Raw genomic sequence first — 26,495 nt, 5'->3', positions numbered from 1 at the left:
TAAAATGGTCAGAGTGAGGTGTTCTCTCATGTGTCTGGAAGTAGCTAGAAAGCTAGCCAACATTAGCCAGTTAGCTTGGGTGCTTGACTGCCGTTGTGAGGTCAGAACGCTCGGATCAACACTACTCCTCGACCAGAGCGTCCAGTGGGCGTTCTGAACGCTCTGCATTTACGAACACCCAGTGGGCACTCTTGAGCGCACTCTGTCACTCCAGATTGAATTTACGAACACACCCCAAATGTCATCATCATTCTTTTACCATGGAATTGCAACACAGGCATTCCATAAATTAGTTATCAAACTTTTTGAATACGAATAAAAGCTTGGACGGGGGGGGGGGGGGGGGTTCACCATCAATAAATCTTAAAGTCAGGTTTCCCAGACTCAGATTAAGCATGGTCCTGGACAATAAAGCACTTCAAATGTAGAATCGTTTGAATTTTGAATCCAAGACTTTGATCAGTATCTGGGACCCATATGTAAAGTCATTGAACTCTGGAATTCTCTCTCCCTCCTAATTGACCCTGAATGTAGCCTAACCTACCTGTACAGACCAGTTGAACCACCATCGTACACTACATGACCAAAAGTATGTGGACACCTGCTCGTCGAACATCTCATTCCAAAATCATGGGCATTAATATGGAGTTGGTCCCCCTTTTGCTGTTATAACAGCCTCCACTCTTCTGGAAAGGCTTTCCACTAGATGTTGGAACATTGCTGAGAGGACTTGCTTCCATTCAGCCATAAGAGCATTAGTGAGGTCAAGCACTGATGTTGGCCGATTAGTCTTGGCTCGCAGTCGTTCCAATTCATCCCAAAGGTGTTCATTGCACATGGTGATCTTATACTTGTGTACGGCTGCTTGGTCATAGAAACCCATTTCACAAAGCTCCCGACAAACAGTTATTGTGCTGACGTTGCTTCCAGAGGCAGTTTGGAACTCAGTAGGAGGTGTTGTAACAGAGGACAGACGATTTTTACACGCTACAGCACTCGGCAGTCCCCGTTCTGTGATCTTGTGTGGCCTACCACTCCGCAGCTGAGCCGTTGTTGCTCCTAGACGTTTCCACTTCACAACAACAGCACTTACAGTTGACCGGGTCCACTCTAGTAGGGAAGAAATTTGACAAACTGACTTGTTGGAAAGGTGGCAGCCTATGATGGCGCCACATTAAAAGTCACTAAGCTCTTCAATCAACAAGGCCACAACTACTGCAAAAATGTTTGTCTATGGAGATGGCATGGCTTTGTGCTCGATTTTATACACCTGTCAGCAACGGGTGTGGCTGAAATAGCCGAATCCACTAACATCCAGTACGTACACAGAAGTATCTTGTGTCGCTCAAGTGACGCCATAACACGATTCCCCTTCGATATGAAAAGCTAATGCAGATATCATAAAAAAAGGAAACACCTCATTGAAAAGGTGATTTTTTTTTTTTTTTTTTGAAATTTATTGTAAAATAAATGTGATTGACCATTGAAAGTTTCAATTTTATTTTCAACTGACTTCACAAATGTTTTAGTAACTACATGTACATGTCCAAAAGCTGGAATTATTGTAATAAGCTATTGCCCATGATAGCTTTTTCTTCATTTCTTTCTATATACATATTTATATATATATACACACACACACACACACACGATTCTATGAGTTCCACATGTCGCATATTCCATATGTTCCACGTTCAAGAAGAGAGGACTCATGATGCAAGCCTGTTCCTTCGGACTGGCAAACAAACTATAACATCTAAAAAAAACGGTTATAACCTTAATACACTGACCAAATATCATCATCATCATCATCATCATCATCATCATGACAACCGCAATTCAAATTTTTACAAAAAAAGAAAAAGCGCAAGTTGAAAGCAAACGAGGGAGCGGTTGAAAGAAACAAAAAAGCAAACGGCTCCTCTGTCCGTTCACTCATCAAAAGACAAAACACAAAATGAAAGGAGGAAGAATAAAATAATGCTGTACACATGAATAAAAAAAAAAGCCCTACGATGCTTGACTGGATTCAAAGTTCATTTTCGTGAAAGGACAACGCTAAGCAAGCCAGCTATAACCTCGATCTGTGTGTACTAAATAGTCTTCTGAGCTATTCAGGAGGGGGGGGGGGGGGGGGGGGGACAAAGAGGAGGATTGTTTCAGCATTGAAGAAGTAAATCATCAGATTCCATTGAGAAAACCTTTAGATTCTGTTGAGGGAGGCTGGTCAAAATGCAACCAAACTGGTTCCTGTTCAGTTGGCACCAAACGGAAAAGAAATTGTCAAAAACAGGGGGAAAAAACAAAACAAAAAACAGGCAGGTATTACCTGAACTTGTCCAATAAAATAAATGTCCCTTTTCATTGTCCATCGCAACACGTTTTGCTAATGGTGTGCCCTACAGAACGACACTGCAGTTTTACCCCCTCCCCCCCTTAAGAATGTTAACATTTCCATGGCCGTTTGCCTACGATGGGCCTGCAGGTGATGTTGCCATGGTGAACACGGGGATGCTGTTACCATGGTGACGTCGGTGGTTGCCGTGTTAAACCAGGGTCGGCGTGGGGTCAGGTCAGACGCCAGTGGCCACCTGGCTGTTGTAGTCGGTGGTCTCCATCTTGAGGATGTAAGGGATGATGCTGTCTATCTGAACGTTGCCAATGAGGCCAGTGAAGAAGAGCTCCTCGGTCACCACTGAACTCATAAGCCGCAGGGCAGGGAGACGAAGCAACAGCTTGGATAACCTGAGGGGAAAGAGGGAGGGAGGGAGGGACATTATTAAATGGACAATATATCCATACATCTATTGACAATTTAATAGAGGAGAGACAGAGACACAGAGAGAGAGCACAATGCTTTGCCAGTGATGTACAGTGAGACATAGTGATGCGTAATGAGATGTTATATTGAGATGTAGTGATGAGATGTTATATTGAGATGTAGTGATGAGATGTTATACTGAGATGTAGTGATGAGATGTTATATTGAGATGTAGTGATGAGATGTTATACTGAGATGTAGTGATGAGATGTTATATTGAGATGTAGTGATGAGATGTTATATTGTGATGTAGTGATGCGTAATGAGATGTTATATTGAGATGCGTAATGAGATGTTATATTGAGATGCATAATGAGATGTTACTGACCGATACGAGTCTTCAGGGTAGGTCCGAGTTACATAATCCTGTAACTCCATGTAGGCTTTCTCCTGGAAACGCTCAATCTGTAGGGTGTTGTCTATACCTGGGTGGTCTATGACACACACACACACACACACACACACACACACACACACACACACACACACGTTAAATAGAAGGAAATGTGGTCTACAGCAAAGAGAAACGCAGAATCAGTCACCACAGTTACCAAACAACTGTCCCTGACAGTGTGCATGTTTCCATTTCACCGCTATTATAGTTTTATAGTTGTCCTTCATGACAGTCCGGGGCGCAACCGCTGTTTTTAGAATTCGGGGGGACGGGGACATAATTATTTCATTTTTTTTACTCAGTTGGATAAACTCCAAACAGCCTACCCAACCGCTCGGCACACTGTCGCCTCATTTTGTATCACATACCAATAATAAAACCGAGGGGGGGGGGACAAAAATTTGATTTCAGAATGTGTGTGTGTGTGTGGGGGGGATAGTCGTATACTATATTTTGCAGTAGGCGTTTTCATATCAAACATTTCTTGGCAAAGACACACAGAACAATTAGATTCAACAAAAGGAAAGGGCGCAACTCTCCCTTTATGTACATAGTTAACCCACAGACCTGAGTTACTTGACTGTTTAAATAGTTAACCCACAGACCTGAGTTACTTGACTGTTTAAATAGTTAACCCACAGACCTGAGTTACTTGACTGTTTAAATAGTTAACCCACAGAGAGACCTGAGTTACTTGACTGTTTAAATAGTTAACCCACAGACCTGAGTTACTTGACTGTTTAAATAGTTAACCCACAGACCTGAGTTACTTGACTGTTTAAATAGTTAACCCACAGACCTGAGTTACTTGACTGTTTAAATAGTTAACCCACAGACCTGAGTTACTTGACTGTTTAAATAGTTAACCCACAGGGAGACCTGAGTTACTTGACTGTTTAAATAGTTAACCCACAGACCTGAGTTACTTGACTGTTTAAATAGTTAACCCACAGGGAGACCTGAGTTACTTGACTGTTTAAATAGTTAACCCACAGAGAGACCTGAGTTACTTGACTGTTTAAATAGTTAACCCACAGGGAGACCTGAGTTACTTGACTGTTTAAATAGTTAACCCACAGGGAGACCTGAGTTACTTCACTGTTTAAATAGTTAACCCACAGAGAGACCTGAGTTACTTGACTTTGTTTAAATAGTTAACCCACAGGGAGACCTGAGTTACTTGACTGTTTAAATAGTTAACCCACAGGGAGACCTGAGTTACTTGACTGTTTAAATAGTTAACCCACAGAGAGACCTGAGTTACTTGACTGTTTAAATAGTTAACCCACAGAGAGACCTGAGTTACTTGACTGTTTAAATAGTTAACCCACAGAGAGACCTGAGTTACTTGACTGTTTAAATAGTTAACCCACAGAGAGACCTGAGTTACTTGACTGTTTAAATAGTTAACCCACAGAGAGACCTGAGTTACTTGACTGTTTAAATAGTTAACCCACAGGGAGACCTGAGTTACTTGCCTGTTTAAATAGTTAACCCACAGACCTGAGTTACTTGACTGTTTAACTAGTTAACCCACAGACCTGAGTTACTTGACTGTTTAAATAGTTAACCCACAGACCTGAGTTACTTGACTGTTTAAATAGTTAACCCACAGGGAGACCTGAGTTACTTGACTGTTTAAATAGTTAACCCACAGAGAGACCTGAGTTACTTGACTGTTTAAATAGTTAACCCACAGGGAGACCTGAGTTACTTGACTGTTTAAATAGTTAACCCACAGAGAGACCTGAGTTACTTGACTGTTTAAATAGTTAACCCACAGAGAGACCTGAGTTACTTGACTGTTTAAATAGTTAACCCACAGAGAGACCTGAGTTACTTGACTGTTTAAATAGTTAACCCACAGAGAGACCTGAGTTACTTGACTGTTTAAATAGTTAACCCACAGGGAGACCTGAGTTACTTGACTGTTTAAATAGTTAACCCACAGAGAGACCTGAGTTACTTGACTGTTTAAATAGTTAACCCACAGGGAGACCTGAGTTACTTGACTGTTTAAATAGTTAACCCACAGAGAGACCTGAGTTACTTGACTGTTTAAATAGTTAACCCACAGAGAGACCTGAGTTACTTGACTGTTTAAATAGTTAACCCACAGAGAGACCTGAGTTACTTGACTGTTTAAATAGTTAACCCACAGGGAGACCTGAGTTACTTCACTTTGTTTAAATAGTTAACCCACAGGGAGACCTGAGTTACTTGACTGTTTAAATAGTTAACCCACAGAGAGACCTGAGTTACTTGACTGTTTAAATAGTTAACCCACAGAGAGACCTGAGTTACTTGACTGTTTAAATAGTTAACCCACAGGGAGACCTGAGTTACTTGACTGTTTAAATAGTTAACCCACAGGGAGACCTGAGTTACTTGACTGTTTAAATAGTTAACCCACAGGGAGACCTGAGTTACTTGACTGTTTAAATAGTTAACCCACAGGGAGACCTGAGTTACTTGACTGTTTAAATAGTTAACCCACAGGGAGACCTGAGTTACTTGACTGTTTAAATAGTTAACCCACAGAGAGACCTGAGTTACTTGACTGTTTAAATAGTTAACCCACAGAGAGACCTGAGTTACTTGACTGTTTAAATAGTTAACCCACAGAGAGACCTGAGTTACTTGACTGTTTAAATAGTTAACCCACAGGGAGACCTGAGTTACATTTTTTATTTTTTTATTTTACCCCTTTTTCTCCCCAATTTCGTGGTATCCAATTGTTGTAGTGGCTACTATCTTGTCTCATCGCTACAACTCCCGTACAGGCTCGGGAGAGACGAAGGTTGGAAGTCATGCGTCCTCCGATACACAACCCAACCAAGCCGCACTGCATCTTAACACAGCGCGCATCCAACCCGGAAGCCAGCCGCACCAATGTGTCGGAGGCTACACCGTGCACCTGGCAACCTTGCGCGCACTGCGCCCGGCCCGCCACAGGAGTCGCTGGTGCGCGATGAGACAAGGACATCCCTACCGACCAAGCCCTCCCTAACCCGGGCGACGCTAGGCCAATTGTGCGTCGCCCCACGGACCCAGTCGCGGCCGGTTACGACAGAGCCTCGGCGCGAACCCAGGGACTGATGGCACAGCTGGCGCTGCAGTACAGCGCCCTTAACCACTGCGCCACCTGGGAGGCCAGACCTGAGTTAATTGACTTTGTTTACATAGTTAACCCACAGAGAGACCTGAGTTACTTCACTTTGTTGAAATAATTTGCTGAGAATCTGGGCACTGTTGTCTGAAAGGGCAGCACCTAGCTACACTAAGAAGTGATGTGTAACAGAGAACAAGTCGCCATGTCAACGCAACGTTTTAAACCAGTTACAGCACTTTTCCCCCTGACAATTAATTCCCCATCACATCACATATCCTTCATTTTCTCTTTCATCAGCACTTTCCCCCTCATCATTTACATAATGAAACTACTCCAATCCCACAACCAGTACTGAAGACAACTAGGTCTTTGAGGTAGTTACAGAACTGAAAAAAAGAATGGCTCGCCTGTTGTTTTCTTCTCTTCCCACTCTCCCTCCTTGCTGACTGGCAGCACCCAGCTACACTAAGAAGGTGTGAATGTACAGAGGCACCTTCTCTTTTGTTTTCCCATCAGACACCAGGGTAAGATGAAGCAGCCCAACAGTCATGGTCATCTTGACTCATCTTTCTCGAAGTGTGATAGAAATCTAGCCAGTCAGCGTGTCGTCTCAGCGGGTCCCTTAAAAAGCAGCCAGCACCTCCCAGCTGGCCACATACACAACCAGAGTCACTGTCTGCAGCCATGGCACAGCAGAACCGCACCGGCAGCGAGACTGGGCAGCTTAATATGCCACAGGGATACACACACACACTGGTTTTTTTTTTATCCACAGAACAATTCGTCATGTCACTGCATAAGAGTCACTGTCTGCATGTTTAAACCAATGGCCGTGTTCCAGACCAATCTTCAAAGCAGTCACACTGTATCCTATGGATGCGGTTAGTGCCGTGTTAAACACTTGGCCGGGCCGGGTGGGCGTCGTGTGATGATTTTGTGCGCGGTTGTTTTTTTTTTCTTTGCAAACGCTCTGGGACGTGGCCAACGATAGCACTTTTTTTTCTCCCTCGCAGCTGTGAGTTGCATCACGCGTCGTTCTTTCATGACAACATCCCATAGTTAACCTCTAAAGCTCCTCTCTCCGTCCCTTCTCCCCTCTTCCCCCTACTCACCAGGGCTGAAGAGGATGATGGCTTTCAGGTAGGCGTATTCGTAAACGTCAGGGGACAGCTTGGCCATGCTGTTACAGAACTCCTGCATTCTCCAGATGTGTTCCATTACCAGCTTCACTCTCTCTGGGGACAGCTTCTCTGTAGGGGGGGGGGACAAGTCAATGAAACATGATAATACATGCTGCTTTGTAGACACTTCAAAAATAAAAATAAAAAAAAGGTAATCAATCTTTTATTCAACAATAATAAAATCCTCAGCCAACAGAAATACATAGAAAATGAAGTTTTTACAACCCTCACTCCCCTTCATCCCAATCCCACCGAAAAACCTAAAAGCATCTTTGCTGGCAATTATTGTAAATATTGATGATGAATAAATAATTGTATTGATTTTCACCATCACCTCCTGTACCATCTTGCAGGCTGGTCTGAAGGTGGTTGATGATGGCAGCCAGGATAGTGGAGACGTTCATGACATTGGAGCATTGAGCCAGGCCCAGAGCAAACAGCTCGTTCCAACAGGCCTTCATCAGGTTAATGTCATTATCCTGACCACTGGGGAGATAGAAATTAACAGGATTTATTACATCAGTAAAAATGTATAAAAAAAAACTGGGGTGGTTTGAGCCCTGAATTCTGATTGGCTGAAAGCCATGGTATGTCAAAACGTTTAGTTTTACTGCTGTTATTACATTTGTAACCAGTTTATAATAGCAATTAGGCACCTCTGAGGTGTGTGATAATCGGTCAATATATCACACCTCCTCGGGCCTTATTTCTTAAGTATATATAATATGATGATGTATATTTTTACTTGATGATTTAGCATTGTATTTGATAATTTAACAGATACAAAACCAGTGGGGACATTATTTTTTTTAAATCATGGAGTATAACACATTATACAATTTATCTGCATTTTGGTTCACTGCTTTTGGTCAGTAGGCAGGAAAAGACTTAGTGATAAACAGATATATAAGGTTACAACTACATTAGATAGATGAATGTAGACTAATAGAATCACAGCGGTACGCATGTAGCTAGGTACTCACCCCAAGGCTTGGAAGGCAGGTATGGAGCGTGCCCAGTGCATGGACAGGAAGAGGAGCCGTGAGGCTGACTCACAGATGTAGTTCACATTAAGGTACTCCGGCATGGGCAACGGCATCATCAGCTAGAGAGAGAGAGAGAGAGAGCGATAGAGATAAATAGATAGGAGTCTTGAACAGTTTCTAAACATCTCAGCCTATCACTCCAACCATTCTAAACATGTTAAACAAGAGGTAGCAATAGAGAGAGAAAGAATGGGCCTAGACATTAGAGACAAGTCTGAAAGTTGATTGATTAATTAAGTACATTTTATAATCCTGGTTTAGTCCCTCATGATTCTTGAATGACTCTTTTTAAAAAGACACACTGAGACTACATCTACCTTTCTTCAAGATAACTTTAATCGCTTGGCCTCCGACCGCAAGGCACTACAGAGGGTAGTGTGTATGGTCCAGTACATCACTGGTGCTAAGCTGCCTGCCATCCAGGACCTCTACACCAGGCGGTGTCAGAGGAAGGCCCTAAAAATGGTCAAAGACCCCAGCCACCCCAGTCAGACCGTTCTCTCTACTACCACATGGCAAGCGGTATCGGAGTGCCAAGTCTAGGACAAAAAGGCTTCTCAACAGTTTTTACCCCCAAGCCATAAGACTCCTGAACAGGTAATCAAATGGCTATCCGGACTATCTGCATTGTGTGCCCCCCCCCAGCCCTCTTTTTACGCTGCTGATACTCTCTGTTTATCTTGTATGCGTAGTCACTTTAACTATACATTCATGTACATACTCCCTCAATTGGGCCGACCAACCAGTGCCCCCGCAAATTGGCTAACCGGGCTATCGGCATTGTGTCCCACCACCCGCCAACCCCTCTTTTTACGCTACTGCTACTCTCTGTTCATCATATATGCATAGTCACTTTAACCATATCTACATGTACATACTACCTCAATCAGCCTGACTAACCGGTGTCTGTATATAGCCTCTCTACTGTATATAGCCTCTCTACTGTTATTTTTCACTGTCTTTTTACTGTTGTTTTATTTCTTTACCTACCTATTGTTCACCTAATACCTTTTTGGCACTATTGGTTAGAGCCTGTAAGTCAGCATTTCACTGTAAGGTCTACCTACACCTGTTGTATTCAGCATTTCACTCTAAGGTCTACCTACACCTGTTGTATTCAGCATTTCACTCTAAGGTCTACCTACACCTGTTGTATTCGGCGCACGTGTCAAATAAACGTTGATTTGATTTGAATGAACTTTCAAAATCAGGTGTTATGGTAAGCTCCTGTCCCGCTGAGTAGTGTCCCAAATTTCACCCTATTCCCTATACAGTGCACTACTTTTAACCCAGACCCATTGGACTCTGGTCAAAAGTAGTGCACTATATAGGGAATAGGGTGCCATTTGGGATGGACCCTGGGTGTTACGCCCCAGACCCTCACCTTGAAGGGGACGTGGCTGTCTGAGAGTAGAGGCCCCTCCAGCTCCACCACGGGGCCAGACTGGTCTCCTGACATCAGCTGCATGGTGGCTTCCAGAGAGTCTCCTGCTGAGCCGTCCCCAGGGTTCAGGGCCTTGGCCAGAGTGTCAAATGCTCTGGGGTGGTGGGGGAGACAAAATGGACAGGTCAGTTCACGATTTAGGACCCTTAATTATTCCTAAGGGGGCTCCACTGTCTAGTCTTTTCCTGGAACTTGATTGGTCCAAAACCCCCCATCATCTCCTCAGCTACATCTCAACCGTTCGCTCCCCTCAGACCTTCTTCAATACATTTTGAGAAGGAGGTGAGGAGAGAGGGATTAAGGAAAGGGATTAAGGAAAGGGATTAAGGAAAGGGATTAAGGAAAGATGAATAGATAAAAGAACAGATCTGATCAGTATGTGGTTCCTCTGTAAACCCGAGATTCAACAAGTGAAGAAGAAACACAGTACCTAAGAACACGAGCTCGACAGTCAGGTTATTCTGATGGCAAATCTGAACCCAGCGAGTCTTGCACAACCTAACTAAGCATGCCCCCCCCCCCCCCATCCCTCCGGCAAGTCAAACTAGGAACGTTAAAGGGCAATTCCACCACTTTTCAACCTTACATTCATTATTTCCAGCACAGTACCAGTGTCTATGTGAAAACGGAAAATGTATATTAAGTTAAAAAGATCTACCCCATGTGTTAAAACATTTTACAAACAGCGATTTTCAAACAAATACCCCCCCCCCTGGCTAGAAACTCTGTATGAAACCTCTCCTCACCGGGTGATGTCACAGGCAGTCTGTTCGTCTCCTTGGAGATCCATCATGGAGCTGTCTCCATTGCTAAGGGTGTCTTCCGCGCCCATCAGGTCATTGCTGTCGGTGACATCGTTCATCTCCCGGGCCTTGTTCAAGTGGGCCAGTGACGTCACCACATTGGCCAGCGTGCTCAGGTCGTCCTGACACGGGTCATTCTAAGGAGGGGCACCAGGGACAATCAGCTCCATTATTAATAATCAAAAAATGTCTATTAATCTCCTCATTAAATGTCTATTAATCTCCTTGAAGTCAGAAGTTTACATACACCATAGACAAATACATTTAAACTCAGTTTTTCACTTCCTGACATTTAATCAGAGTAAAAATTCCCTGTCTTAGGTCAGTTAGGATCACCACTTTATTTTAAGAATGTGAAATGTCAGAATAATAGTAGAGAGAATGGTTTATTTCAGCTTTTATTTATTTCATCACATTCCCAGTGGGTCAGAAGTTTACATACACTCAATTACTATTTGGTAGCATTGCCTTTAAATTGTTTAACTTGGGTTAAACATTTTGGGTAACCTTCCACAAGCTTCCCACAATAAGTTGGGTGAATTTTGGACCATTCCTCCTGACAGAGCTGGTGTAACTGAGTCAGGTTTGTAGGCCTCCTTGCTCGCACACACTTTTCAGTTCTGCCAACAAATTTTCTATAGGATTGAGGTCAGGGCTCTGTGATGGCCACTCCAATACCTTGACTTTGTTGTCCTTAAGCCGTTTTGCCGCAACTTCGGAAGTATGATGGGGTCATTGTCCATTTGTAAGACCCATTTGCGACCAAGCTTTAACTTCCTGACTGATGTCTTGAGATGTTGCTTCAATATATACACATAATTGTCCTTTCCTCATGATGCCATCTATTTTGTGAAGTGCACCAGTCCCTCCTGAAGCAAAGCACCCCCACAACATGATGCTGCCACCCCCGTGCTTCACGGTTGGGATGGTGTTCTTCGGCTTGCAAGCCTCTCCCTTTTTCCTCCAAACATAACAATGGTCATTATGGCCAAACAGTTCTATTTTTGTTTCATCAGACGAGAGGATATTTCTCCAAAAATTGGCGGTTTTGGAACAGTGGCTTCTTCCTTGCTGAGAGGCCTTTCAGGTTATGTCGATATAGGGCTCGTTTTACTGTGGATATAGATCCTTTGTACCCGTTTCTTCCAGCATCTTCACAAGGTCCTTTGCTGTTGTTCTGGGATTAATTTGCACTTTTCGCACCAAAGTACGTTCATCTCTAGGAGACAGAACGCGTCTCCTTCCGGAGCAGTATGATGGCTGTGTGGTCCCATGGTGTTTATACTTGCATACTATTGTTTGTACAGATGAACGTGGTACCTTCAAGCGTTTGGAAATTGCTCCAAAGGATGAACCAGACTTGTGGAGGTCTACAAATTTTTTTCTGAGGTCTTGGCTGATATCTTTTGATTTTCCCATGATGTCAAGCAAAGAGGCACTGAGTTTTAAGGTAGGCCTTGAAATACATCCACAGGTACACCTCCAATTGACTCAAATGATGTCAATCAGAAGCTTCTAAAGCCATGACATCATTGTCTGGAATTTTCCAAGCTGTTTAAAGGCACAGTCAACTTAGTGTATGTAAACTTCTGACCCACTGGAATTGTGATACAGTGAATTATAAAAGTGAAATAATCTGTCTGTAAAAAATTGTTGGAAAAATGACTTGTGTCATGCACAATGTAGATGTCCTAAGCAACTTGCCAAAACTATTGTTTGTTTGTTAAAAATAAATTGGTGGAGTGGTTGAAAAACAAGTTTTAATGACTCCAACCTAAATGTATGTAAACTTCCAACTTCAACTGTATATATGATACTTTATCCATTTCAGCTTCATGATTTTAAGATTGAATTGCTAGATGTTGTAAATGTCATCCAGACAAGCCAGGTCATTCTACAGAGGGGCACACAGGATATTGTCTGTCACACATTTTGTATTAGAGACTGTGTAGGAGGTTCTTGAGGCAGCCAGGTCAGAATGACATATTAGCAACAGAATGCTATATTCTCAATCATGTTCTGTGGAATCTGTTTAGAAAATGCTCTGTTGAATCGTGTTTGAAAATGTTGAAAATAACGCAGATGCCAATGAACAATACACACAAAGCCATCTATTAAAGAATGTTAATTATGTGTTTTTTATTGACAATGGTAACTTTGTTATTTGCAAATGTTTTGTATCAGATTTTAAAGAACATGTTCTTGATAATATACCAACCCTTAGCACAGTGTTCTCCAAACCTGGTTCTCCAGTACCCCCAGCCCTGGTCCTCCAGTACCCCCAACAGTGTTCCCCAAGCCCAAGCCCCGGTCCTCCAGTACCCCCAACAGTGTTCCCCAAGCCCTGGTCCTCCAGTACCCCCAACAGTGTTCCCCAAGCCCTGGTCCTCTAGTACCCCCAATCCCTGGTCCTCCAGTACCCCCAACAGTGTTCCCCAAGCCCTGGTCCTCCTGTACCCCCAACATTGTTTCCCAGTACCCCCAACAGTGTTTCCCAGCCCTGGTCCTCCAGTAGCCCCAGCCCTGGTCCTCCAGTAGCCCCAGCCCTGGGCTTCCAGTAGCCCCAGCCCTGGGCCTCCAGTAGCCCCAGCCCTGGGCCTCCAGTACCCCCAGCCCTGGTCCTCCAGTACCCCCAGCCCTGGTCCTCCAGTACCCCCAACACAGTGTTGTAGCCTTGGACAAGCACACCTAATTTAACTCATTGAGGGTTTGAGGATTATCATGTGTGCTTGTAAGAATGTGCACTGTTGGGGGTACTGGAAGACCAGGGTTGGGAAAAACTGCCTTAGCAATTACCAAATGAAAGCCAGCCATCTGTTGTGTGCTGCAGTTACTCACCGATTCAGGGGATGTGGGGACCAGGATGGTGTTCTCTAGCTTGGGAAAAGGCTGCTGGATGTTCAGGAGCATGCTCGACTCCAGCAAACTGGCTGACCTGCAAACACAAACAACACACTTCAATTCTACCTTCCAATCACAGAGATCTCAAACGGCTGTACAGTTGGTTGGTGAAAATAGGCGGTCCTCATTCTGTTTACGCTCTCCACATCTCCTGGTCTTCATCTGCAATGATCTGAATGAAAACCACCAAGTGAACCCCAGTCTAACTGGTGAGCTATTACCACCATATTGTTTTCACCTGTCAAGTATTGTCCAATCAGATGAAGGGGAGGAGAGACCTATTATGCCAATTGCCACTGCTGAAGCAGGGGTCAGCCACGGGTCGAGCCTTTCTTGGGTGGATTTTCGGGGGGCCGGAAAGTAATGACTAATAATATATACACTGCAAAATTGACCGCAAGAAGCCCAAACAGATATAATATTTAAACCATAATCATTTCAAATGTTTATTTTTGGCTCTGAAAACTTGGGGGGGGGGGGCGGGGGACAAATAACCATAGCATCAGAGCCTAAAATTAACACCCGCCACCTGCCAAAACGCGGGTAGATTTTGGCATTGGCGGTAAAGAATGTCTAATTCGCCAGCCACGTTGGCGTGGCAACACTCTGGGCTCTACAGTGCAAGGCTTTAATAAAAAAAATAGTCAAGTATGGGCAGTGACAGTTGTGATTTATTTGCTAAATAAATGCTGCAGATAGCTGTTCTCAAAGTATTTCTGACATTTTGGTAATGCACAAAGAAATCTGAATCCTAACATTAGAGCTATCCCACCTCGCGGAGCAACACTGCCTTTGTGGGGGGGCAGTGAGCACTGAAAGATTCAATTTTTTTTTTAGACACAATGGGCACAGGCATAAAAGTTGGTCTAATTTACTCGAACAACTTCTAAAGTGAGACTTGGTCCTCGTGTTCCTTGGCTAATTACATTGTTTTGTTCACAAGCTTGGTTGATTTTCTGTTTTGAGTATGCTCCCACTGCTAGCAAAAAAGAGACATCGTTGGCCTCTACTAGCGACATTCTCACAGGCACACATGATGACTCAAGTGGCCTTGTTACCAAGGTAACGTTAAAGGAGCAGGTAGACATTTGTGTCTAATATTTTTGTTAAATATACTTCGGTCACAGAATATTAAATACAATCTAACAATATTACTTCTTACTAGAAATACATTACTTGTTTTAGAAACATCACTAAGCATGCTCATCCATTTTTTGTGTGTAATTATGGCAAAACAAATATTTTGAATGGTAAAAAAATCAGTGGTTGGTAGATTGTTTAATCTACCTGCCTCAGTGGCTGTTGTAAAAAAATATATACATGTTTTAGGCCCTGCCTGACACAGAGAACGAAAGAGGCCTCTTCTTTGCATGTGTCCCATTATGGCTCCTGTGAGAACATTTAGGCCATCTCCATTTTGAAGTACTCAATGTTCTTCTTCTACTACTACTTCTAAGAGTTGGTAAATAAACAAAGCGTGCATTACTGCCACCTGGAGTGTCTTGTCAGAACATGTATAAAGCCAAGGTTGGCAATTTACTGCCACCTACAGTTATGGAATGCTGGCTCACGAGCTAAAATTGGCTGATACCTCCTGATGACCTGGGCCCAGTTTTTCAAAAGTGATCCAGCTCGCCGATAAGATTAAATGTCTAACAGACTGTTAAACAGCCATTACTAACATTGAGTGGCTGCTGCCAACACACTGACTCAACTCCAGCCACTTTAATAATGGGAATTGATGGAAATTGATGTCAAATATATCACTAGAAACTTTAAACATCGCTACTTAATATAATGTTTACATACCCTACATTATTCATTTCATATGTATATAGTGTACTCTATCATCTACTGCATCTTTATGTAATACATGTATCACTAGCCACTTTAAACTATGCCACTTTGTTTACATACCCTACATTACTCATCTCATATGTATATACTGTACTCGATACCATCTACTGCGTCTTGCCTATGCCGTTCTGTACCATCACTCATTCATATATCTTTATGTACATATTCTTTATCCCTTTACACTTGTGTGTATAAGGTAGTAGTTTTGGAATTGTTAGGTTAGATTACTCGTTGGTTATTACTGCATTGTCGGAACTAGAAGCACAAGCATTTCGCTACACTCGCATTAACATCTGCTAACCATGTGTATGTGACAAATAAATTTGATTTGATTTTGAAATTCATAGAAATAGAATGACAGAACGGACGAATCATTGACTTGAATGGGGACTCCCGTTCTATTCATTCTATGCAATTAATCCTGTCCGATAAGCAAAATCCAGATAAATAACTTTGGAAAAACTGTGCCCTAGATGGAATTCTCACCTAACCCGGCAATGCATCCCACATAGGGCATACTCCTCCGTTAGCTCTATGTGGGTTTTGAGGCAGTGTTTGGTACGACCCTCATGCGCCTATATTCAGCCACTTCAACCCAACTTCCTAATTGAAATACATTTGAGTTTTTTTAAAATTTTATTTCACCTTTATTTAACCAGGTAGACCAGATGAGAAAAAGTTCTGATTTACAACTGTGACCTGGCCAAGACAAAGCAAAGCAGCGCGACAGAAACAACACAGATGGGATAAACAAACATATTTTTCTATTGCGTTATTGACTGTATATGTACAGTGTGTGCAAATGTAGTAAGATTAGGGAGGGAAGGCAATAAATAGGCCATAGTTGCGAAATAATTTAAACTTAGCCTTAACACTGGAGTGATAGATGTGTAGATTATGATGTGCAAGTAGAGAATACTGGAGTGCAAAAGAGAAAAATATATATATATAACAATATGGGGATGAGGTAGGTGGGTGGGATATTTACAGATGGGCTGTGTACAGGTGCAATGGTTGGTATAAACTGCTCTGACAGCTGATGTTTAAAGTTGGTGAGGGAAATATAAGTCTCCAGCTTCAGTGATTTTTGCAATTTGTTCCAGTCATTGGCAGCAGAGAACTGGAAGGAAAGGCAGCCAAAGCAGGTGTTGGCTTTTGGAATGACCAGAGAAATATACCTGCTGCAGCTCTTGCTACGGTTGGGTATTGCTATGGTGACCAGTGCGCTAAGATAAGGCGGGGCTTTACCTAGCAAAGACTTATAGATGACCTGGAGCCAGTGGGCTTGGCGACGAATATGTAACAAAGGCCAGCCAACGAGAGCATACAGGTCGCAGATGTGGGTAGTATATGGGGCTTGGGTGACAAAACGGATGGCACTGTGATTGACTGCATACAATTTGCTGAGTAAAGTGTTGGAGGCTATTTTGTAAATGACATCGCCGAAGTCAAGGATCGGTAGGATAGTCAGTTTTACGAGGGCATTTTTGGCAGTACGAGTGAAGGATGCTTTGTTACGAAATAGGAATCCGATTCTAGATTTCATTATGGATTGGAGATGCTTAACGTGAGTCTGGAAGGAGAGTTTACAGTCTAACCAGACACCTAGGTATTTGTAGTTGTCCACATATTCTATGAACCGTCCAGAGTAGTGATGCTAGTCGTTGGCCCAGTCATCGCTCATTGTGAATGGGGCCCTTTAAGCCAGCTGTAGTACCTGGCTGTCTCCTTGTAGTACCTGGCGGTCTCCTTGTCAGTGACGAAGGTGGGCGTGGCAGCCAGGGGGCTACACAGGTTCTTCCTGATGTAGATCTTCTCTGTAGACGCAGCACAGTTGATAGACTTCTCTCTGGAGACTTCCACCGGCTTCCTCTCACACTGGACAGCTACACAGACAGAGAAAGGGGAGGGGGGGGGGGGGGGGGGGGGGGGTTGATCCACCATGCTAGCTAATGTGCATGCTGATTCACAGATTGACTACATACAGTCAGACTGGGCAGAATTACTGATTTACAGAAAACCCATCCCAAATAATGGCATCAATATTAGCGATTCTGCACCTCAACCTTTCTCAAAACCGATCCCTCTCAAACATGTTGTCTAATAAAACAACTCAGGGTGTTGTGGAACACTGCAGATGTTGACACAAACAGAGAGGACACGACTCCCTGATTTCCACGTTTGATCGACATGATATTTCAGTATGTGAACGTCAGTAAGTGATTGAGGCAGGTATAACTCACAGTCCTGTTTCATGCCCAGGAACATGCAGCGCTGCAGTCTGCAGCACTGACAACGGTTCCTGTGGTGCTTGTTGATGACACACTCTCCAGACCCCCGGCATGTATACACCAGGTTCTTCCTGATGCTGCGCTTGAAGAAACCCTTACAGCCCTCACAGCTCACTGCCCCGTAGTGACGGCCTGGGTAAAGAGGAGAGGGAACAGAGTCAGTCACACAAGGAGAAGAGAGGGTGTGTGTGTGTGCATGCGTGTACAAGTTCAACTGTATTTCCTTCCTACCTGAGGCCCTGTCTCCACACACCACACAGTACTCCACCACAGGCTTGGCAAGTGCCTGGTCTGACCCTTCTGTCACAAACTGGAAATACAACACACATAAAAAAAAAGAAGCAAAAACAGGCATTCATATCAGATGTTAACGGTACTTTTAGGGCCTGTTTCCCTGACACAGATTAAGCATAGTCCTGGACTAAATGGACTGCCAGTCTCATCCAGAACGCTGGCTAATTTGGATTAGAGAGGCGTGACCCCATCCATCAGCTGTATTACCAAAACGGCCAGATTGTAGCTTTAATCTGCCCTAGGGAAACCAGCCGTTTGTGACCAACAGCAATGGTCTAAGTATGTACAAAGTAAGACTAGACCAGGGGTGTCAAACTCATTCCACGGAGGAACTAGTGTCTGCTGGTCTTATTATTCCCTGTCAAGTTGTGTCCAATTAACCATTTCTCTACACACGGGTAGGAGCCTATACGGATAGGGCTACAATGAAATGTTTCTTCACACACACACACACACACACATTTTACTTCAGTTTCTTTTCTTCTTTTTACAATAAAAACACACATAGACAAAACAGACAACTTAACATTTACAAACATTTCAACAAACATTAATGACATCACACTTCCTCAGACCCACATGTTCCCACTGTATCCACACACCCAATCAATGTTTGTTTCTAATGGCTTGTAAGGACCTTGCCCCAAACGACTTCAAATTGTGTTGTTGCTTTAAATTTATTTTACCAGGTAAGTTGACTGAGAACACATTCTCTCATTTACAGCAACGACCTGGGGAATAGTTACAGGGGAGAGGAGGGGAGGTATGAACGAGACAATTTGAAGCTGTTTTGGCACTTGCAACCCCAGGGTTGTTGGTTCAATTCCCACAGGGGACCAGCACAAGCACAAACAAATATGAAAGTGTATGTCGCTCTGGTAAATGACATAATTGTAAAAGTGTAAATATCTGTAGATTATTAAGTATTTGATTCTTCCATTCTATTAATGTTAGAGTATCATTTAACTTCTAGCATTACATTTAAATGTTTTTCTTACAGAAGAAATAAGAAAAGTAGTAATTGAAAGTGAAGAGTTTGGAGATGATTGGGAAAATGAGTAAAGTTCACCTGAAAAGACTGAATCCAAACATTACACAAGTTGGTTTTGTGCATTTTACATTTACTGTATTTTTCGCCACATTTGTTGATAACGAAATGTGAAAATAATCTCATATATATATATATATATATATATTTATATTTCAAGGTGATAAGAATATTCCTGGAAAATGTGGTGTAGATTTGTAGACACAAAAAAAATGACACGGGTTTGAGGAGAAACTGGTGTCTTCAAGTGGCCACACACACACACACTTCTTGAAAGTGTGCACAGTCCCTACATAATTTCAATGAACTTTTATAATTTAAAGAAGAGTCTTCAACCATAAGGTGTTTTTTTTAAGCTATCCTAGCTGTGCCGTTGAGGAACTAGAGAAAGCACACTTGTAGTTGTTTAGGTTGGAACACAACCCTGCATTCCCACCATCACACAATTACTGTTGTTGTTAACGCAATCCAAAAACAGCCCATTATAAATCCCAATCTGAGTCAGGTGGGCATCATTTGAAAGCTTGTTCTATTGGCAACATGACTAGCTAAGTTATAAAATCCAATCTTATAGTGTTAGGCTTTGAATGGGCAATTCAGAGAAACATCATTTTGGTGCTCATAGAAAGGAGTCATGCGATCATTCAGGTTCCACGGAGAATGTTCTTCACGATAAACAAACATAGGCTCATTCTGTTCAAGAACACCACAGGGTATGAAGTACCACAGTATGAGTCACAATACCCATAAAACCCAGGGGGACAAATAAGGAAATTGTTCTATTGTTCATTTTTCCCATAGGAGATTTTAGAAACCCTATAAATAAGGGCTGTGTTTGGTGTAGGCGGAACGGATGTGAAACGGCTAGGGGACGGTCTAAAGTTATACTGTTACATAGGCTTACCCTGGCACGACATTTTGAGAACTGTTAACCTCTCTAGGACAAGGTCACCTGTATTTTCCACGCAAAAACAAAATGCAAATTATCTGCTAATGTGGCTATCATAAAGAACTACAAATACCATGATGATCTGGAGGAGACTGCCGAATCGAGACAAAGGTAGGAATCTCTGGATCATCTAATGCATCTAATTCATCTAATGCTAGCTAAATTTAGTAATGAATAATTGGCTACATTTCTTTAAATTGACAATTCTGTGAACAGTCTTGTGCACATTTTAAATGGACACAAATACCTGTTAGCAAAGGTGTCTGCTCGAGGTGACGTGCAGGAGCCTGCAGGGATTTATAGTCTTGCATGTTGTCAACATTGATGCTAATTAGCATTTTCGAATCTGAGAGTATATTAGAGCTAAATATATTGATAAAAGTCACCTTGTCTGAGAGATTTACATGGTTATCAAAACATCACGCCAGGGTAAGCCCACACTAAACACAGCCCTTATTTTAAGTGTTTCCTAAACTCCCTATGGGAAAAATGAATGGTGGAAAAACAAATGGAACCATTTTCCCTGTTTGACCACTAGGTTTTATGGGTATTATGACATCTCCACTGTGGAGCTCTATGACACCATGTCATCTTGTAACTAACTATACATCAAACATAGTGATCATAAACATTGACACTGTGTATGACATGAGTTTTATGATATGGAAATGTAAAGTGCACATTTGGGCTTACGGGTGTTTGGCTTGCTTGTATGACAGCAAAGCGGTATTTATTATAATCCTTGTCTCATCTTTCAAAATACCCAGAGTCCTCTAAATTTACAGCATTTCCCCCTCACTCAGACAACAAGAAAGGTGCAAAAGAAGTCCAATTAGCAGGACGGATGGGGGCAACTTCTTGTCGCACGGTGCTCAAGTTCAGAATGGCGGTCAATCAAAATTGAGCTGTGAAGCACAGAGCCAGAGGTCTGACGTCATTTACTGTACAGTCACTACGTTCCAATTTAGGCGCTTATCAGTGCCCAAATCTGACCTTTTCGACCTGTTTACGGGTACGAGTGTAAAGGGCTATGACTTAAACAACCAGGTGCGTTCCAAACTAGTCAGTGACGTTAATTGATAAATCAAGTACAAGGGACTTTGACGTTTGCTGACTAGATCATCGTTGGTGGTGCAGGTCAAGGCCTCTACCTGGATCTGCTGGCCGGACAGGTCAGGTGAGGCAAACAGCAGCTGGTTGACCCCTGAACCGTCTTGGGCCGCCAGGATCACCTTTCCCGGGGACGAGGCCTCTTGCTTGGCTAAGATTACCTTGCCTGGCGTAGAGTAGTCTGCATTAGCCAGGATAAACTGCTGCTTGCCACCAGAACCCTGCTCCAACGCCGTCACGATCTGGATCTTCTGGCCCGTCGACTGGTCCGTCACGATCTGGAGGGGAAGGGGAGGAGAAAAGTCAAGTCAAATGAGAATTACAGAAACCAACAAGGTTGGTTTGCATCTGAAGCTAATATGTTCCGGTTATTTTTTTTTACTTGTTTCATTCTGAACAGAACCACTATTTTTGGGGTCCGTTCCACTGTTCTGACCAGCAAAATAAAGTTCTGAACCAGTTTGAAACCCAAAAAATAAATTACTTCACCAATCAGTACAGATAGAGCAGGCAAGCTAGTTGTTTACATGCGTGATGGACAGACAAGTGTAACCTATGGCGCAAGATGCGACTGACATTTTGTGGGTGGGGAAAGAGCGAGAGAGGGTTGAGGAGGCTTGAAACACTGGGCATCGTGTTAACTTGTGGGTGAAGAGCGGCACCAGAATCAAAAACAAGTTTTACCTTTTTTTAGTTAATAAAACCAACGTGAAACGCGACAACTTGGGCTACAGTAAATAAATTAAATTTGTCAATGCTAAGTTAATACATTTTTTCTGTAGCTAAATTCCCTCCCCATCTTATGAATCACGTTAGCAATGTCACCCACGACTGCGTGGCCACGCACGCCTTCAACTCAATCATCAAGTTTGCGGATGATTACCAACAACGACAAGACGGCCTACAGGGAGGAGGCGAGGGCCCTCGGAGTGTGGTGTCAGGAAAATAACCTCACACTCAACGTCAACAAAACTAAGGAGATGATTGTGGACTTCAGGAAACAGCAGAGGGAACACCCCCCTATCCACATCGATGGAACAGTAGTGGAGAGGGTAGCAAGTTAAGTTCCTCTGCGTACACATCACAGACAAACTGAATTGGTCCACCCACACAGACAGCATCGTGAAGAAGGCGCAGCAGCGCCTCTTCAACCTCAGGAGGCTGAAGAAATTCAGCTTGTCACCAAAAGCACTCACAAACTTCTACAGATGCACAATCGAGAGCATCCTGGCGGGCTGTATCACCGCCTGGTACGGCAACTGCTCCGCCCACAACCGTAAGGCTCTCCAGAGGGTAGTGAGGTCTGCACAACGCATCACCGGGGGCAAACTACCTGCCCTCCAGGACACCTACACCATCCGATGTCACAGGAAGGCCATAAAGATCATCAAGGACAACAACCACCCGAGCCACTGCCTGTTCACCCCGCTATCATCCAGAAGGCGAGGTCAGTACAGGTGCATCAAAGCTGGGACCGAGAGACTGAAAAACAGCTTCTATCTCAAGGCTATCAGACTGTTAAACAGCCACCACTAACATTGAGTGGCTGCTGCCAACACACTGACTCAACTCCAGCCACTTTAATAATGGGAATTGATGTAAAATATATCACTAGCCACTTTAAACAATGCTACCTAATATAATGTTTACATACGTATGCATATGAGATAAATAATGTAGGGTATATACTGTACTCTATATCATCTACTGCATCTTTATGTAATACATGTATCACTAGCCACTTTAAACTATGCTACTTAATATAATGTTTACATACCCTACATTATTCATCTCATATGTCTACGTATATACTGTACTATATATCATCTACTGCATCTTTGTGTAATACATGTATCACTAGCCACTTTAAACTATGCCACTTTGTTTACATAGTCATCTCATATGTATATACTGAACTCGATACCATCTACTGCATCTTGCCTATGCCGCTCTGTACCATCACTCATTCATATATCTTTATGTACATATTCTTTATCCCTTTACACTTGTGTGTATAAGGTAGTAGTTTTGGAATTGTTAGCTAGATTACTCGTTGGTTATTACTGCATTGTCGGAACTAGAAGCACAATCATTTCGCTACACTCGCATTAACATCTGCTAACCATGTGTACGTGACAAATAAAATTTGATTTGATACAGTAGCCTATGCTTCGGACGGGGGAGGGTCAGGTAGCCTAAACACACACACACCGGCAAAGATTTTCAGCTTGCAGACAGATACTGGAATACATTTTTGAGTGACAAAGTGAGGGCTTTGCATAGGTGCTTTGTTGCGTTTTTACATTGGATTAGAAAAATGCCTCTAACGTAAAAGAAAGTTATTAACCAGTTCCCATTATTTTTTAAATTACGGTTCTTTTCCAGAACAGTACGGATCACTTTTTTTCCAGGTACCATTTCTGTTCCTTGAAAATGTGCATTATTTTTCTGTTTTCCAATCTGTTCCCTAAACCGGTTCCAACCCCTGGTTAGGATACTGCCTGAAGCTAATATGCTCCATTAAGGGTTGTTGAATGCTGATGATAAACAGTATTCTGTTTATAGTGTCCCATACCTTCCCAATGGATTCCAACCCTGAAGCTATTAGTTCTGCTACTTGCTAACCTTGAAGTCATACGAAGCTACTAGCCATGCATATGTTGACTCATAAAAGCCTTGACCCGGGGAGAAGAGATGACCTGAGACATGGATGTCAAGCCATAGGAGTCTACAGCCATGTCTCAGGGTCCTGGTCCATTATATTACCTGGATACGATGTCCCATCATGCCACCGTCAGCTGAGACCAGCTGAATCCTCTGAGTGTGTCCGTCCATGAAGCCAATTCTGTTTCCTTCTGCTGCTCACATCAAAGCCCCATGAGGCACATCAAACTGCAGTAGAGGGAAGGAATGTTTCACACAGTTAGTAGTTCCTTAAGGGTATGTATTCATAATCAAAAATAAATATGTTGTGATCAGAGCAAGGTTTCAGTAGAGTCAAGGGTGATAAAATCTGCATTGAAAGCTTTTGGTTGTGCATTGCATAAGGAAGACAACATCAGGAAACAGTATGTTTATGCATACAATGAATGGGACTCATACGGGGATCCTTACATGTGTTTGAACATGGGCCAGTTCTAGCAACATTTGTCTCACTGTACTTGTGCACGTGACATTAAAATGTGACGGTGAAACATGTTGAGGTGCCCATGTCCTAACTTCAGCTAGCTATCTAGCTAACTTAGCTAGAAAGAGTCAAATACGGGAAGCTACCTAGGAAGTGCATGGCTTCTTATGTGAGCAAAGAGAGTGAGAGAGTTAAAGTAAATGTTGAGTAGCTATTTAACTTTTGGGAGATGCAGGTTTATTTGAGCAACTTGGTATACTATTGACACGTTAGCTGGCTAACGTTAGTTAACTGTGTCGCACACCGTGAAGTGTAATGTCGCACGGCCTAGCGTGCTAAGCTAACGTTAGCTAGCTTCTGCATTGTTGGCCTTCTACGCCAAGTTTAATAAATATCACACAAAATGTAGCTCGTTAACCATAAAAAGCCATGGGTGTAAGCACAACAAATAAGCTCCGGTCTAGTAGATATTTAAAATCGATGCGGAAGATAAAAGGTATTTCTTTTCCTGTCGGTGAAAGGTCAACATTGAAGGGTTAAAGAACGCTATAGGGTTCAAGGCCCATAAGGACAACGCAGCGAACGGCGGGACTATCGCGTTTGGCAAACAAGGCTCAGATCGCACACATTTGCAACGATTTAGCGTTGTTAGTCCGTTACAATTCAACATTTAGCTAGCTGGTTGTGTTCTTACTTAGAAAAATTAGTTCGGTAAAATCGGGACGCCTTATTCGCGCTGGTCTGAATATCGCTAACGTTACTTAGCATCTGCGCACAGGATTCACACTGAACACTCGCTACCCCAGCCAATACCTGGCACACGAATAGCGATTTGTTTGATTTAAGGTCAGATTTTAATTACGTTTAGTGTCATAACACCGACTTTTTCCGTGTGGTTTTGATATAATATCCTTACTTGCCGGTTTTGGTGCACTGTCTTGGTCCGGAACCGTTAGCTAATGGCTGCTGGCTTGGAAATGTATTCTTCCTCCTTGTGTTACATGACGGCGCTGACCAACGTGTCGTTTTTGATATGAGCTTTTACGCGCACAATCCAGTTGTCTTACCTGTTATTGTGTGTCGATGTATAATCAATTTAATGTTTTTTTTCTGTCTGCTGCTGCTTCAGGGAGGGTCAGAGTTCGTGACCTTTTTTTTCTCAAAACACGTTGTGGTGCTCACGCGCAGTAGCTTGGACACACCGGCATGGCTAGACGGAAGGTCCGTGCTATCCAATGATGTGTTTATACCATGGATGACTGACAGGGGGCGCTGTATCGAAGGCATCTTGGTACTCCTCAATTGTAAAAATATTTTGGGAGCTATAGAAAATGCATTTATTGATGTCTTTATTCGTTTTGACGCATTAATGTTCTATCCTTGTGACATGGATGTCGATTAAGGCAGCCCAAGGCTCAGATCGCACACATTTGCAACGATTTAACGTTATTGTTAGTCCGTTACAATTCAAGATTTAGCTAGCTGGTTGCGCTCCTCTCTGATTCAGAGGGGTTGGGTTAAATGCGGAAGACACATTTCAGTTGAGTGCAGTTGTACAACTGACTAGGTATCCCCCATTCCGTTTCCCTTAATGCATAGTTCTAAATTGTGTTATGTAAGCTAAACAAACATAAGCAAGTAACATGTTACCTAAATATATATTTTTTAGAACTGATGTTACTTTCCCCACTACAACTAAGGTATGAACGCCAAATCGTTATCAAATGTACTTTCTTTAAAGATAAAATAATGGTTAAAAGCCTGTGTAAAAGGGAAAATTGGCATGAATGACCAGTTCCAGAAGGAAATTGCAGAACGGCGTGAAGTTCTGTATCCAATTTAAGGAAAATAGAAAGGGAAACGCGTAGCTCTCGTCGATAAACTGTATATTGATAACCAGTTGTTCAGAGAGACTACTGCATGGCTATTTTTAAAAAATTACAAAGTTCTCAGAGGCAAGTAAGGAAACACGATTCTAGTCTGGTTATGGATTGTAATAATAAACTCAGCCAAAAAAAGAAACGTCCTCTCACTGTCAACTACATTTATTTTCAGCAAACTTAACATGTGTAAATAAGATTCAACAAATAAGATATAAACTGAACAAGTCTCAAAGA

At 42.7% G+C, this 26,495-nt stretch overlaps 1 protein-coding gene and 1 non-coding gene across 26 annotated transcripts; both read right to left on the bottom strand.

Moving 5' to 3' along the window:
• Nucleotides 1-1,417: 1,417 nt before the first annotated feature.
• LOC110500385 (nuclear receptor subfamily 2 group C member 1-A) lies at nucleotides 1,418-25,635 on the bottom strand. 25 transcript variants are annotated; one of them, XM_021577762.3, is made up of 14 exons: nucleotides 25,446-25,635; nucleotides 24,018-24,143; nucleotides 21,293-21,529; nucleotides 18,082-18,160; nucleotides 17,803-17,982; nucleotides 17,277-17,445; nucleotides 13,640-13,736; nucleotides 10,745-10,938; nucleotides 9,939-10,092; nucleotides 8,492-8,613; nucleotides 7,843-7,994; nucleotides 7,440-7,577; nucleotides 3,150-3,255; nucleotides 1,418-2,745 (listed from the first exon to the last, which is right to left on the bottom strand). In XM_021577762.3, exons 2-14 carry the CDS (start codon nucleotides 24,084-24,086, stop codon nucleotides 2,574-2,576), a joined length of 1,869 nt encoding a protein of 622 aa, XP_021433437.3. In that variant the 5' UTR covers nucleotides 24,087-24,143; nucleotides 25,446-25,635; the 3' UTR covers nucleotides 1,418-2,573. The 25 variants fall into 25 exon arrangements, with proteins under 25 accessions (XP_021433437.3, XP_090069365.1, XP_021433403.3 ...); XM_090213239.1 differs by having other exon boundaries at nucleotides 17,298-17,445; XM_021577728.3 differs by having other exon boundaries at nucleotides 7,837-7,994; nucleotides 25,446-25,630.
• On the bottom strand, nucleotides 6,931-7,062 carry LOC118944165 (small nucleolar RNA SNORA70). The gene has a single exon (XR_005039477.1). It is a non-coding gene; the product is annotated as a small nucleolar RNA SNORA70 (small nucleolar RNA).
• Nucleotides 25,636-26,495: the final 860 nt, after the last annotated feature.

Source organism: Oncorhynchus mykiss, chromosome 2 (assembly GCF_057628025.1).
Source record: "Oncorhynchus mykiss isolate SJ-2025 chromosome 2, ASM5762802v1, whole genome shotgun sequence".
Taxonomy (NCBI): Eukaryota; Metazoa; Chordata; class Actinopteri; order Salmoniformes; family Salmonidae; genus Oncorhynchus; species Oncorhynchus mykiss.
This window is presented reverse-complemented; position numbering and strand designations above follow the sequence as displayed.